The following is a 15,331-nucleotide window of genomic DNA, read 5'->3' as shown; positions in this document are numbered from 1 at the left end:
GCTGCGTGGTCAGATAAACTGTCAGAAGATATTGACACGTTAGACAGAGACACGATCCTGCTAACAATTGACCATATCAAAGACTCAGTCTTATACATGAGAGATGCACAGAGGGAAATCTGCCGGCTGGCATCTAAAGTAAGTGCATTATCCATCTCTGCTAGGAGATGCTTATGGACTCGCCAGTGGACTGGAGATGCAGATTCCAAAAGGCACATGGAAGTTTTGCCTTATAAGGGGGAGGAATTATTTGGGGATGGTCTCTCCGACCTAGTTTCCACAGCAACGTCTGGGAAGTCAGCATTTTTACCCCATGTCCCCTCACAGCCTAAGAAGGCGCCATTTTATCAGGTTCAGTCCTTTCGGTCCCAGAAAAACAAGCGGGGAAAAGGAGGGTCTTTTCTGTCAAGAGGCAGAGGCAGGGGAAAAAGGCTGCAGCAAACAGCAGGTTCCCAGGAACAAAAGTCCTCCCCCGCTTCCTCTTCCAAGTCCGCCGCATGACGGTGGGGCTTCACAGGCGGAGCCAGGTACGGTGGGGGCCCGCCTCAGGAATTTCAGCGATCAGTGGGTTCGCTCACAGGTGGATCCCTGGATCCTTCAAATAGTATCTCAGGGATACAGGCTGGAATTCGAGGCGACTCCACCCCGCCGTTTCCTAAAATCCGCCTTGCCGATTGCTCCCTCAGACAGGGAGGCGGTGCTAGCAGCGATTCACAAGCTGTATTCCCAGCAGGTGATAATCAAGGTACCCCTACTTCAACAAGGCCGGGGTTACTATTCCACACTATTTGTGGTGCCGAAACCGGACGGTTCGGTGAGACCCATTTTAAATTTGAAATCCTTGAACACATACATAAAAAAATTCAAGTTCAAGATGGAATCGCTCAGGGCGGTTATTGCAAGCCTGGACGAGGGGGATTACATGGTATCCCTGGACATCAAGGATGCTTACCTGCATGTCCCCATTTACAATTCTCACCAGGAGTACCTCAGATTTGTGGTACAGGATTGCCATTACCAATTCCAGACGCTGCCGTTTGGACTCTCCACGGCACCGAGGGTATTTTACAAGGTTATGGCGGAAATGATGATACTCCTTCGAAAAAGGGGAGTTTTAATTATCCCATACTTGGACGATCTCCTAATAAAGGCACGATCCAAGGAACAGTTGTTAGTGGGAGTAGCACTATCTCAGGAAGTGCTGAGCCAGCACGGTTGGATTCTGAATATCCCAAAGTCACAGCTGGTCCCCACGACACGTCTAATGTTCCTGGGAATGATTCTGGACACGGCCCAGAAAAAAGTGTTTCTCCCGGAGGAGAAAGCCAGGGAGTTGTCTTCTCTAGTCAGAGACCTCCTAAAACCAAAACAGGTATCGGTGCATCACTGCACGCGGGTCCTGGGAAAGATGGTAGCTTCTTACGAAGCAATTCCATTCGGCAGGTTCCATGCCAGAATTTTTCAGTGGGACCTGTTGGACAAGTGGTCCGGATCGCATCTTCAGATGCATCGTTAATAACCCTGTCTCCACGAACCAGGGTGTCTCTTCTGTGGTGGCTGCACAGTGCTCATCTTCTGGAGGGCCGCAGATTCGGCATACAGGACTGGGTCCTGGTGACCACGGATGCCAGCCTACGAGGCTGGGGGGCAGTCACAAAGGGAAGAAACTTCCAAGGACTATGGTCAAGTCAGGAGACTGCCCTTCACATAAATATTCTGGAACTAAGGGCCATTTACAATGCCCTAAGTCAAGCAAAATCCCTGCTCCTACACCAGCCGGTGCTGATCCAGTCAGACAACATCACGGCAGTCGCCCATGTGAATCGACAGGGCGGCACAAGAAGCAGGACGGCGATGGCAGAAGCCACAAAAATTCTCCGATGGGCGGAGAATCATGTACTAGCACTGTCAGCAGTGTTCATCCCGGGAGTGGACAACTGGGAAGCAGACTTTCTCAGCAGGCACGACCTCCACCCGGGAGAGTGGGGACTTCATCCAGAAATCTTCCAAATGATTGTAAATCAATGGGGTCGTCCACAGGTGGACATGATGGCGTCCCGCCTAAACAAAAAACTAGAGAAGTATTGCGCCAGGTCAAGAGACCCTCAGGCGATAGCTGTGGACGCTCTAGTGACACCGTGGGTGTACCGGTCAGTTTATGTGTTCCCTCCTCTACCTCTCATACCAAAGGTATTGAGAATAATAAGAAAGCGAGGAGTAAACACAATTCTCGTGGTTCCGGATTGGCCGAGAAGAGCGTGGTACCCGGAACTTCAAGAGATGATCTCAGAGGACCCGTGGTCTCTGCCGCTCAGACAGGACCTGCTGCAGCAGGGCCCCTGTCTGTTCCAAGACTTACCGCGGCTGCGTTTGACGGCATGGCGGTTGAACGCCGGATCCTGAAGGAAAAGGGCATTCCGGAGGAAGTCATTCCTACGCTTATTAAAGCCAGGAAAGAGGTCACAGCAACTCATTATCACCGCATATGGCGGAGGTATGTTGCATGGTGTGAGGCCGAAAAGGGCCCAACGGAGGAATTTCAACTAGGTCGATTTCTGCATTTCCTGCAAGCAGGAGTGAATATGGGCCTAAAACTGGGCTCCATTAAGGTACAGATCTCGGCTCTGTCAATTTTCTTTCAAAAAGAACTAGCTTCAGTACCTGAAGTTCAGACATTTGTGAAAGGAGTGCTGCATATTCAGCCCCCATTTGTGCCTCCTGTGGCACCTTGGGATCTCAACGTGATGTTGAGTTTCTTAAAATCACATTGGTTTGAGCCACTAAAAACCGTGGATCTGAAATATCTCACGTGGAAAGTGGTCATGTTATTGGCCTTGGCTTCAGCCAGGCGAGTGTCAGAGTTGGCGGCTGTATCATGTAAAAGCCCTTATCTGATTTTCCATATGGATAGGGCAGAATTGAGGACTCGTCCCCAGTTTCTCCCTAAGGTGGTGTCAGCGTTTCACCTGAACCAGCCTATTGTGGTGCCTGCGGCTACTAAGGATTTGGAGGACTCCAAGTTGCTAGACGTTGTCAGGGCCCTGAAAATATATGTTTCCAGGACGGCTGGAGTCAGAAAATCTGACTCGCTGTTTATCCTGTATGCACCCAACAAGCTGGGTGCTCCTGCTTCTAAGCAGACTATTGCTCGTTAGATTTGTAGTACAATTCAGCTTGCACATACTGTGGCAGGCCTGCCACAGCCAAAATCTGTCAATGCCCATTCCACAAGGAAGGTGGGCTCATCTTGGGCGGCTGCCCGAGGGGTCTCGGCTTTACAACTTTGCCGAGCTGCTACTTGGTCAGGGGCAAACACGTTTGCAAAATTCTATAAATTTGATACCCTGGCTGAGGAGGACCTGGAGTTCTCTCATTCGGTGCTGCAGAGTCATCCGCACTCTCCCGCCCGTTTGGGAGCTTTGGTATAATCCCCATGGTCCTTACGGAGTTCCCAGCATCCACTAGGACGTCAGAGAAAATAAGAATTTACTCACCGGTAATTCTATTTCTCGTAGTCCGTAGTGGATGCTGGGCGCCCATCCCAAGTGCGGTTTATCTGCAATACTTGTACATAGTTATTGTTAACTAAATCGGGTTATTGTTGAGCCATCTGTTGAGAGGCTCTATTGTTTCATACTGTTAACTGTGTTTCATATCACGAGTTGTACGGTGTGATTGGTGTGGCTGGTATGAGTCTTACCCGGGATTCAAAATCCTTCCTTATTGTGTACGCTCGTCCGGGCACAGTACCTAACTGAGGCTTGGAGGAGGGTCATAGTGGGAGGAGCCAGTGCACACCAGGTAGTCTAAGATCTTTCTAGAGTGCTCAGCCTCCTTCGGAGCCCGCTATTCCCCATGGTCCTTACGGAGTTCCCAGCATCCACTACGGACTACGAGAAATAGAATTACCGGTGAGTAAATTCTTATTTTCTGCACCAGGCTTCGATTAGAAGGCACTCACTCACCAATACTAAAGTAGCCATCTCTCAGCGCAGTCTCTCTCCAGCTACAGTCCTATTTCCATTAAACAGAAAGATAACTCTTTACACAGAAATCTTATATTAACTAATGTGTTTAGTGAAATGTTATTTAAATTTACTACGTAGTATCAGTCTTTGTCACTACATGTTCTTACACGCCAATGTCCTTTTGTGTTTGCTTTTTCTTACGTAAAGGGCTCGGCTGAGGACACAAGTGGCACGCAATCACTGGCTGGGCTGCTCAATAGATGCAAGACCCCTCAGGGTCAGAGATTGATCAATCAGTGGATCAAGCAACCGCTTATGGACAAGAACAGAATTGAGGAGAGGTAAAGATCCGAAGAATGATTTAACTGGATGTGAAAGCGGAGTCTATTACCAAATGTACTTGTGGATTAAGCGTGCTTAGGGCCTTGTCTGTTAACAGATAATCAGTTTGGTTTGAGTATTATGATGAGGAGGGTATGAAACGAGGCATAAAGTAAAGTGCCTTGAAAATATATACTTAGAATGTGCTGTGGGTGGCAGGGTGCACGTTGTCGCATAATATGGTGTAAGGATAAACTACTTATACCTTGTGTAGTGTGACCGGAATAAACAGTATGTCTGGTATCGCAATATAACAAAAGAAAATAAGCAGTTTACCATGTTGCACTGGGACTTAAACACTGGGGCAGATGTATTAACCTGGAGAAGAAGTGATAAACGCAAGGTGATGACGCACCAGCCAATCATTACGAATTTGAAAAATGACAGGAGCTGATTGGCTGGTGCATTATCACCTTGCCACTGCTTTATCACTTCTTTATCCATTCTCCAGGCTTAATACATCTGGTATGGGTCGTTGGGTCGACCCAACTTAAGTCGACACGCATTAGGTCGATATGTACTTGGTTGACAGGTCAAAAGGTCGACATGAGTTTTTTTGACTGTTTTTGGCACAGGTCACCATTCCAATCGTAGTCTACGTGGATCGATAAGTATGGAAAAAAAAAATTCCAAAAATTTTGTTTAAAAAAACTCATGTCGACTTGTCGACCTAACACTTGTCGACCTAATGGCAATGTCGACCTTCAGTGGCTGACCTAATGTGTCCACCTAAGTTGGGTCGACCTAACGACCGTATCCCAATACATCTGCCCTACTTTTTAATAAAGTTTATCACTATTGGTATGCATTAAAATATCTCATTATTTCTCTTACGTCCTAGAGGATGCTGGGTACTCCGTAAGGACCAAGGGAATAGACGGGCTCCGCAGGAGACATGGGCACTTTTAGAAAGACTTTAGGATTTGGGTGTGCACTGGCTCCTCCCTCTATGCCCCTCCTCCAGACCTCAGTTGATTACTGTGCCCAGAGGAGACTGGGTGCTTTTCAGAGGCTCTTCTGAGTTTCTGACAGTATTTTGTTAGGTTTTTTATTTTCAGGGAGCCTGCTGGCAACAGACTCCCTGCATTGTGGTACTGAGGGGAGAGAAGCAGACCTACTTCTGTGAGTTGAAAGGCTCTGCTTCTTAGGCTACTGGACACCATTAGCTCCAGAGGGATCGGTACGCAGGTCTCATCCTCGCCGTCCGTCCCGGAGCCGCGCCGCCGTCGTCCTCACAGAGCTGAAGGTAGAAGCCACGTGAGTATGAGAAGTTAGAAGACATCAGAGGCGGCAGAAGACTTCAATGTTCTTCACTGAGGTAACGCACAGCACTGCAGCTGTGCGCCATTGCTCCCATTCACCTCACATACTGTCACTGTAAGGATGCAGGGCGCGGGAGGGGGGGGGCGCGGGCCGCCCTGGGCAGCAAATAAACCTCTCCTGGCAAAAGATGGGTATATACAGCCGGCCACTGTATATACCTACGAGCCCCCGCCAAAGTTTTGTATTTTAGAGCGGGACAGAAGCCCGCCGCCGAGGGGGCGGAGCTTCTCCCTCAGCACTCACCAGCGCCATTTTTTCTCCACAGCACCGCTGAGAGGAAGCTCCCCGGACTCTCCCCTGCTTAGATCACGGTGACAAGAGGGTTTTAAAGTAGAGGGGGGGCACATAATTGGCGAATTGAGTATAAAAGTGCTATCTGGGTAAACATAAATATTGTGTTTTTGTCCTGGGTTATTATAGCGCTGGGTGTGTGCTGGCATACTCTCTCTCTGTCTCTCCTAAGGGCCTTGTGGGGGAACTGTCCTCAGATAAGAGGGTTCCCTGAGTGTGTGGTGTGTCAGTACCTGTGTGTCGACATGTCTGAGGTAGAAGGCTTTTCGAGGGAGGAGGAGGAGCAAATGAATGTGGCGTAGCCGTCGACGGCGCCGACACCTGACTGGATGGATATGTGGAATGTTTTAAGTGCCAATGTAAATTTATTGCACAAAAGATTGGATAAAGCTGAAGCTAGGGAACAGTCAGGGAGTCAACCCATGCCTGTACCTATGTCGCAGGGACCTTCGGGGTCCCAAAAGCGCCCACTATCCCAAATAGTTGACACGGATACCGACACGGATTCTGACTCCAGTGTCGAATATGATGATGCAAAATTACAGCCAAAGGTGGCTAAATGTATTCGATATATGATTATTGCAATCAAAGATGTTTTGCATATCACAGAGGAACCTCCTGTCCCTGACACGCGGGTACACATGTATAAGGGAAAGAAAACGGAGATAAATTTCCCCCCCTCACATGAGCTGAACGAGTTATGTGAAAAAGCTTGGGAATCTCCAGACAAGAAACTGCAGATTCCCAAAAGGATTCTTATGGCGTATCCTTTCCCGCCAACGGACAGGATACGGCGGGAATCATCCCCTAGGGTGGACAAGGCTGTGACACGCTTATCCAAAAAGGTAGCGCTGCCTTCCCAAGATACGGCTACCCTCAGGGATCCTGCTGATCGCACGCAGGAGGTTACCCTGAAGTCCATTTATACACATTCAGGTACCTTACACAGACCGGCTATTGAGTCGGCATGGGTGTGTAGTGCTGTAGCAGCATGCGGCATGTGTAGTGCTGTAGCAGCAGCGGAATTTGATACCCTGGATAAGGATACCATCCTATTGACCCTAGGACATATAAAAGATGCTGTCTTATATATGAGAGATGCACAAAGAGACATTGGTCTATTGCAGAGGTTCTCAAACTCGGTCCTCGGGGGCACACACAGTGCATGTTTTGCAGGTCTCCTCACAGAATCGCAAGTGAAATAATTAGCTCCACCTGTGGATCTTTTAAAATGTGTCAGTGAGTAATTAATACACCTGTGCACCTGCTGGGTTACCTGCAAAACATGCACTGTGTGGGCTCCCGAGGACCGAGTTTGAGAACCTCTGGTCTATTGGGTTCAAGAATCAACGCTATGTCGATCTCGGCTAGAAGAGTCCTTTGGACCCGACAATGGACAGGTGATGCCGACTCAAAAAGGCATATGGAGGTTTTACCTTACAAGGGTGAGGAATTGTTTGGGGAAGGTCTCTCAGACCTGGTCTCCACTGCTACGGCAGGCAAATCTAATTTCTCTAACGTCCTAGTGGATGCTGGGGACTCCGTAAGGACCATGGGGAATAGACGGGCTCCACAGGAGACAGGGCACTTTAAGAAAGAATTAGGAATACTGGTGTGCACTGGCTCCTCCCTCTATGTCCCTCCTCCAGACCTCAGTTTGACTCTGTGCCCGGACGAGCTGGGTGCACCTTAGTGAGCTCTCCTGAGCTTGCTATAAGAAAGTATTTTGTTAGGATTTTTATTTTATTTTCAGAGAGATCTGCTGGCAACAGACTCTCTGCTACGTGGGACTGAGGGGAGAGAAGCAGACCTACTCACTGTGGATAGGTCATGCTTCTTAGGCTACTGGACACCATTAGCTCCAGAGGGATCGAACACAGGAACGCACCCTTGGTCGTCCGATCCCAGAGCCGCGCCGCCGTCCCCCTCGCAGAGCCAGAAGCCGGCGTGAGAAGCAAGAAGACTTCAAAAGCGGCGGCAGATGACTCCAGTCTTCATATGAGGTAGCGCACAGCACTGCAGCTGTGCGCCATTGCTCCAACATTAAACCCACACACTCCGGTCACTGTAGGGTGCAGGGTGCAGGGGGGGGGCGCCCTGGGCAGCAATTAGAGACCGCTTGGCAAAGTGGCATATATACAGTTGGGCACTGTATATGTGCATGAGCCCCCGCCATTATTTTACACAAAATCGCGGGACAGAAGCCCGCCGCTGAGGGGGCGGGGCTTCTTCCTCAGCACTCACCAGCGCCATTTTCTCTCCACAGCTCCGCTGAGAGGAAGCTCCCCAGGCTCTCCCCTGCAGATTCACGGTAAAAAGAGAGGGGGGGCACATAAATTTAGCGCAAAATCAGTATATACAGCAGCTACTGGGTAAACACTAAGTTACTGTGTAATTCCTGGGTCATATAGCGCTGGGGTGTGTGCTGGCATACTCTCTCTCTGTCTCTCCAAAAGGCCTTGTGGGGGTTCTGTCCTCAAATAGAGCATCCCCTGTGTGTGTGGTGTCGGTACTCTTGTGTCGGCATGTTTGACGAGGAAGGCTATGTGGAAGCAGAGCAGGTACAAATGAATGTGGGATTGCCGCCGACGCCCGATTGGATGGATATGTGGAAGGTTTTAAATGATAATGTTACTTCTTGCATAAAAGGTTGGATAAAGCTGAAGCCTTGGGACAGTCAGGGTCTCAACCCATGCCTGATCCTACAGCGCAGAGGCCGTCAGGGTCTCAGAAGCGCCCACTATCCCAAATTGTTAACACAGATATCGACACGGATTCTGACTCCAGTGTCGATGGCGATGATGCAAAGTTGCAGCCTAAAATGGCTAAAGCATCCGCTACATGATTATAGCAATGAAGGATGTATTGCACATCTCAGGGGAAAACCCAGTCCCTGACAGGAGGGTTTATCTGTTTGGGGAAAAAAGGCATGAGGTGACCTTTCCCCCTTCACATGAGTTAAATGAGTTGTGAAAAAGCTTAGGAATCTCCAGATAGAAAAATGCAGATTTCCAAACGGTTGCTTATGGCGTATCCTTTCCCGCCAGCGGACAGGTTACGCTGGGAATCCTCCCCTAGGGTAGACAAAGCTTTGACACGCTTATCTAAGAAGGTAGCCCTGCCGTCACAGGATACGGCCACCCTAAAAGATCCTGCGGATAGAAAGCCGGAAGGTATCCTGAAGTCCGTTTATACACATTCAGGTACCATACTAAGGCCGGCAATTGCGTCGGCCTGGATGTGTAGTGCTTTAGCAGCATGGACAGATACTTTATCTGAGGAACTTGATACCTTGGACAAGGATACTATATTACTGACCCTGGGGCATATAAAAGACGCTGTCCTATATATGAGAGATGCCCAGAGAGACATTAGCCTACTGGGCTCTAGAATAAATGCAATGTCGATTTCTGCCAGAAGGGTCCTGTGGACTCGGCAATGGACAGGTGATGCCGACTCAAAAAGGCACATGGAGGTTTTACCTCTTGTTTGGGGACGGTCTCTCGGACCTAGTTTCCACAGCTACGGCTGGGAAGTCAAATTTTTTGCCATATATTCCCTCACAACCTAAGAAAGCACCATATTACCAAATGCAGTCCTTTCGATCACAAAGAGGCAAGAAAGTCAGAGGTGCGTCCTTTCTTGCCAGAGGCAGGGGTAGAGGAAAGAAGCTGCACAATACAGCTAGTTCCCAGGAACGGAAGTCCTCCCCGGCTTCAACTAAATCCACCGCATGACGCTGGGGCTCCACAGGTGGAGCCAGGATCGGTGGGGGCACGTCTCCGAAATTTCAGCCACCAGTGGGTTCGCTCACGGGTGGATCCCTGGGCTATACAGATTGTATCTCAGGGATACAAGCTGGAATTCGAAGTGATGCCCCCTCACCGTTACCTCAAATCGGCCCTGCCAGCTTCCCCCATAGAGAGGGAAATAGTGTTAGCGGCAATTCACAAATTATATCTCCAGCAGGTGGTGGTAAAGGTTCCCCTCCTTCAACAGGGAAGGGGTTACTATTCCACAATGTTTGTGGTACCGAAACCGGACGGTTCGGTCAGACCCATATTGAATTTAAAATCCCTGAACATTTACCTGAAAAGGATGGAATCGCTCAGAGCGGTCATTGCAAGCCTGGAAGAGGGGGATTTTATGGTGTCTCTGGACATAAAGGATGCATAACTGCATGTCCCCATTTATCCACCTCATCAGGAGTACCTCAGATTTGTGGTACAGGACTGTCATTACCAATTCCAGACGTTGCCGTTTGGTCTGTCCACGGCACCGAGAATATTTACCAAGGTAATGGCAGAAATGATGGTGCTTCTGCGAAAACAAGTAGTCACAATTATCCCATACTTGGACGATCTCCTCATAAAGGCGAGGTCCAGAGAGCAGTTGCTGATCAGCGTAGCACACTCTCGGGAAGTGTTGCAACAGCACGGCTGGATTCTGAATATTCCAAAGTCGCAGCTGATTCCTAAGACGCGTCTGCCCTTCCTGGGCATGATTCTGGACACAGACCAGAAGAAGGTTTTTCTCCCGGTGGAGAAGGCTCAGGAGCTCGTGACTCTGGTCAGAGACCTCTTAAAACCAAAACAGGTGTCGGTGCATCAATGCACGCGAGTCCTGGGAAAGATGGTGGCGTCATACGAAGCCATTCCCTTCGGCAGGTTCCATGCGAGAACCTTTCAGTGGGATCTGTTGGACAAGTGGTCCGGATCGCATCTTCAGATGCAGCGGCTGATCACCCTATCCCCCAGGGCCAGGGTGTCTTTTCTGTGGTGGCTGCAGAGTGCTCACCTTCTCGAGGGTCGCAGGTTCGGCATTCAGGACTGGGTCCTGGTGACCACGGATGCAAGCCTCCGAGGGTGGGGGGCAGTCACACAGGGAAGAAATTTCCAGGGTCTGTGGTCGTCAGGAGACTTGTCTGCACATCAATATCCTGGAACTAAGGGCCATATACAACGCCCTAAGTCAAGCGGAGCCTCTGCTTCGCAACCAACCGGTGCTGATTCAGTCAGACAACATCACCGCAGTGGCTCATGTAAACCGCCAAGGCGGCACAAGGAGCAGGGTGGCGATGGCGGAAGCCACCAGAATTCTTCGCTGGGCGGAGAATCACGTAAAAGCACTGTCAGCAGTGTTCATTCCGGGAGTGGACAACTGGGAAGCAGACTTCCTCAGCAGGCATGACCTCCACCCGGGAGAGTGGGGACTTCATCAAGAAGTCTTCACACAGATTACAAGTCGTTGGGAACTGCCACAGGTGAACATGATGGCATCCCGCCTCAACAAAAAGCTACAAATGTATTGTGCCAGGTCAAGAGACCCTCAGGCGATAGCTGTGGACGCACTAGTGACACCGTGGGTGTTCCAGTCGGTTTATGTGTTTCCTCCTCTTCCTCTCATACCCAAGGTGCTGAGAATCGTAAGAAAAAGAGGAGTGAGAACAATACTCATTGTTCCGGATTGGCCAAGAAGGACTTGGTATCCGGAACTGCAAGAAATGCTCACAGAGGACCCATGGCCTCTGCCTCTCAGACAGGATCTGTTGCAACAGGGGCCCTGTCTGTTCCAAGACTTACTGCGGCTGCGTTTGACGGCATGGCGGTTGAACGCCGGATCCTAGCAGAAAAAGGCATCCCGGATGAGGTTATTCCTACGCTAATGAAGGCTAGGAAGGACGTGACGGCTTAACATTATCACCGTATATGGCGAAAATATGTTGCTTGGTGTGAGGCCAGGAATGCCCCTACAGAGGAATTCCAGCTGGGCCGTTTCCTTCACTTCCTACAGTCGGGAGTGACTTTGGGCTTAAAATTGGGGTCCATTAAGGTCCAGATTTCAGCCCTATCCATTTTCTTTCAAAAGGAACTGGCTTCTCTTCCTGAAGTTCAGACGTTTGTAAAGGGAGTGCTGCATATTCAGCCCCCTTTTGTGCCACCAGTGGCACCTTGGGATCTTAACGTGGTGTTGAGTTTCCTGAAATCACACTGGTTTGAGCCACTTAAAACCGTGGAATTAAAATATCTCACGTGGAAGGTGGTCATACTATTGGCCTTAGCTTCGGCTAGGCGTGTGTCAGAATTGGCGGCTTTGTCACATAAAAGCCCCTATCTGGTTTTCCATATGGACAGGGCAGAATTACGGACTTGTCCGCAATTTCTGCCAAAAGTGGTGTCATCTTTTCATTTGAACCAACCTATTGTGGTGCCTGCGGCTACTCGTGACTTGGAGGATGCCAAGTTACTAGATGTAGTCAGGGCTTTGAAGGTTTATGTAGCGAGAACGGCTGGAGTCAGGAAAACTGAGTCGCTGTTTATCCTGTATGCATCCAACAAGCTGGGTGCTCCTGCTTCAAAGCAAACTATTGCTCGCTGGATCTGTAACACGATTCAGCAGGCTCATTCTGCGGCTGGATTGCCGCCTCCAAAATCAGTAAAAGCCCATTCCACAAGGAAGTTGGGCTCTTCTTGGGCGGCTGCCCGAGGGGTCTCGGCATTACAGCTTTGCCGAACAGCTACTTGGTCGGGTTCAAACACTTTTGCAAAGTTCTACAAGTTTGATACCCTGGCTGAGGAGGACCTTGTGTTTGCTCATTCGGTGCTGCAGAGTCATCCGCACTCTCCCGCCCGTTTGGGAGCTTTGGTATAATCCCCATGGTCCTTACGGAGTCCCCAGCATCCACTAGGACGTTAGAGAAAATAAGATTTTACTTACCTGTAAATCTATTTCTCGTAGTCCGTAGTGGATGCTGGGCGCCAGTCCCAAGTGCGGACTTCTTCTGCAATGCTTGTATATAGTTATTGCTTAAATAAGGGTTATGTTATGGTTGCATCAGGTTTATCTGATGCTCTGTTGTTCATACTGTTAACTGGGTAAGTTTATCATGAGTTATACGGTGTGATTGGTGTGGCTGGTATGAGTCTTACCCTGGATTCCAAAATCCTTTCCTTGTACTGTCAGCTCTTCCGGGCACAGTTTCCTTAACTGAGGTCTGGAGGAGGGACATAGAGGGAGGAGCCAGTGCACACCAGTATTCCTAATTCTTTCTTAAAGTGCCCTGTCTCCTGCGGAGCCAGTCTATTCCCCATGGTCCTTACGGAGTCCCCAGCATCCACTACGGACTACGAGAAATAGATTTACCGGTAAGTAAAATATTATTTTTTTACCTTATATTCCCTCACAACCTAAAAAAGCACCGCATTATCAAATGCAGTCCTTTCGATCAAATAGAAACAAGAAAGGCCGTGGATCGTCCTTTCTTGCCAGAGGTAAAGGCAGAGGGAAAAAGCTGCACAACACAGCTAGTTCCCAGGAACAGAAGTCCTCCCCGGCCTCTGCAAAATCCACCGCAGAACGCTGGGGCTCCACTAAGGGAGGCTTCGAATTTTCAGCCACATCTGGGCCCACTCACAGGTGGATCCCTGGGCAATAGAAATTGTTTCCCTAGGTTACAAACTGGAATTCGAAGAGGTGCCTCCTCGCCGGTTTTTCAAATCTGCTCTGCCAACGTCTCCTCAAGAACGGGAGATAGTGTTAAATGCAATCGACAAATTGTATCTTCAACAGGTGGTGGTCAAGGTTCCCCCGCTTCAACAGGGCAGGGGATATTACTCAACCCTGTTTGTGGTTCCAAAACCGGACGGTTCGGTCAGACCCATTTTTAAATTTAAAATCCCTGAACCTATACTTGAAAAGGTTCAAATTCAAGATGGAATCGCTCAGGGCAGTCATCGCCAGCCTGGAAGGGGGATATTTTGTGGTATCTCTGGACATAAGGGATGCATGCCTTCATGTTCCCATGTGTCCACCTCATCAGGCGTGCCTGAGATTTGCGGTACAGGATTGTCATTACCAATTTCAGACGTTGCGTTTGGGCTTTCCACGGCCCCGAGAATTTTCACCAAGGTAATGGCGGAAATGATGGTGCTCCTGCGCAAGCAAGGTGTCACAATTATCCTGTACTTATACGATCTCCTCATAAAAGCGAGATCAGGAGAGCAATTGCTGAGCAGCGTGTCACTTTCACTGGGGGTGTTGCAGCGACACGGCTGGATTCTCAATGTCCCGACGTCGCAGCTGGTTCCTACGACTCGTCTACCCTTCTTGGGCATGATTCTGGATACGGACCAGAAAAGGGTGTATCTGCCGATAGAAAAGGCTCAGGAGCTCGTGACTTTGGTCAGGAACCTATTGAAACCAAAACAGGTGTCAGTGCATCACTGCACGCGAGTCCTGGGAAAGATGGTGGCATCTTACGAGGCCATTCCATTCGGCAGGTTCCATGCACGGACCTTCCAATGGGACCTACTGGACAAATGGTCCGGGTCGCATCTACAAATGCATTGGTTGATCACCCTGTCCCCCAGGGCCAGGGTCTCTCTCCTGTGGTGGCTGCAGAGTGCTCACTTTTTAGAGGGCCGCAGATTCGGCATTCATGACTGGGTCCTGGTGACCACGGACGCGAGCCTCCGAGGTTGGGGTGCAGTCACACAAGGAAGGAACTTCCAGGGTCTTTGGTCAAGTCAGGAGACTTGTCTTCACATCAACGTCCTGGAGCTAAGGGCCATATTCATCGCCCTTCGTCAGGCGGAGACTTTGCTTCGCAACTTACCGGTTCTGATCCAGTCTGACAATATCACCGCAGTGGCTCATGTGAGCCGCCGGGGCGGCACGGAGAGCAGAGTGGCAATGGCGGAAGCCACAAAGATTCTACGCTGGGCGGAAAACCATGTAAGCGCCCTGTCAGCAGTGTTCATTCCGGGAGTGGACGGCTGGGAAGCAGACTTTCTCAGCAGGCACGACCTGCATCCGGGGGAGTGGGGACTTCATCAGGAAGTCTTCGCACAGATTGCAAGCCAGTGGGGCCTGCCCCAGATTGACATGATGGCGTCCCGCCTAAACAAAAAACTGCAAAGGTATTGCGCCAGGTCAAGAGACCCTCAGGCGGTAGCAGTGGACGCACTAGTGACACCGTGGGTGTTCCACTCGGTATATGTTTTTCCTCCCCTTCCTCTCATCCCAAAGGTGTTGAGAATAATAAGAAAAGGAGGAGTTCGGACAATTCTCATTGTTCCAGATTGGCCACGAAGGGCCTGGTACCCGGAATTGCAGGAGATGCTCACAGAAGATCTGTGGCCTCTTCCTCTAAGACAGGACTTGTTGCAACAGGGGCCCTGTCTGTTCCAAGACTTACCGCGGCTGTGTTTGACGGCATGGCGGTTGAACGCCGGATCCTAGCGGAAAAGGGCATTCCGGATGAGGTCATTCCGACTCTGATAAAGGCTAGGAAGGATGTGACTGCTAAACATTATCACCGTATATGGCGTAAATATGTTGCTTGGTGTGAGGCCAGGAATGCTCCGACG

At 49.8% G+C, this 15,331-nt stretch overlaps 1 protein-coding gene across 1 annotated transcript in view; it reads left to right on the top strand.

The window, feature by feature from the left end:
• Window positions 1–15,331, top strand: part of MSH2 (mutS homolog 2) — a 430,334-nt gene that overhangs the window by 93,143 nt on the left and 321,860 nt on the right. The window contains exon 6 of the mRNA XM_063918702.1: window positions 4,176–4,309. Within this exon, the coding sequence (XP_063774772.1) occupies window positions 4,176–4,309 (134 nt within the window). The remainder of the gene's footprint in view (window positions 1–4,175; window positions 4,310–15,331) is intronic.

This window comes from Pseudophryne corroboree, chromosome 4 (genome assembly GCF_028390025.1).
Source record: "Pseudophryne corroboree isolate aPseCor3 chromosome 4, aPseCor3.hap2, whole genome shotgun sequence".
Lineage (NCBI taxonomy): Eukaryota > Metazoa > Chordata > Amphibia > Anura > Myobatrachidae > Pseudophryne > Pseudophryne corroboree.
Note: the sequence above shows the minus strand (reverse complement) of the source record. Positions and strands in the feature narration are given on the sequence as shown.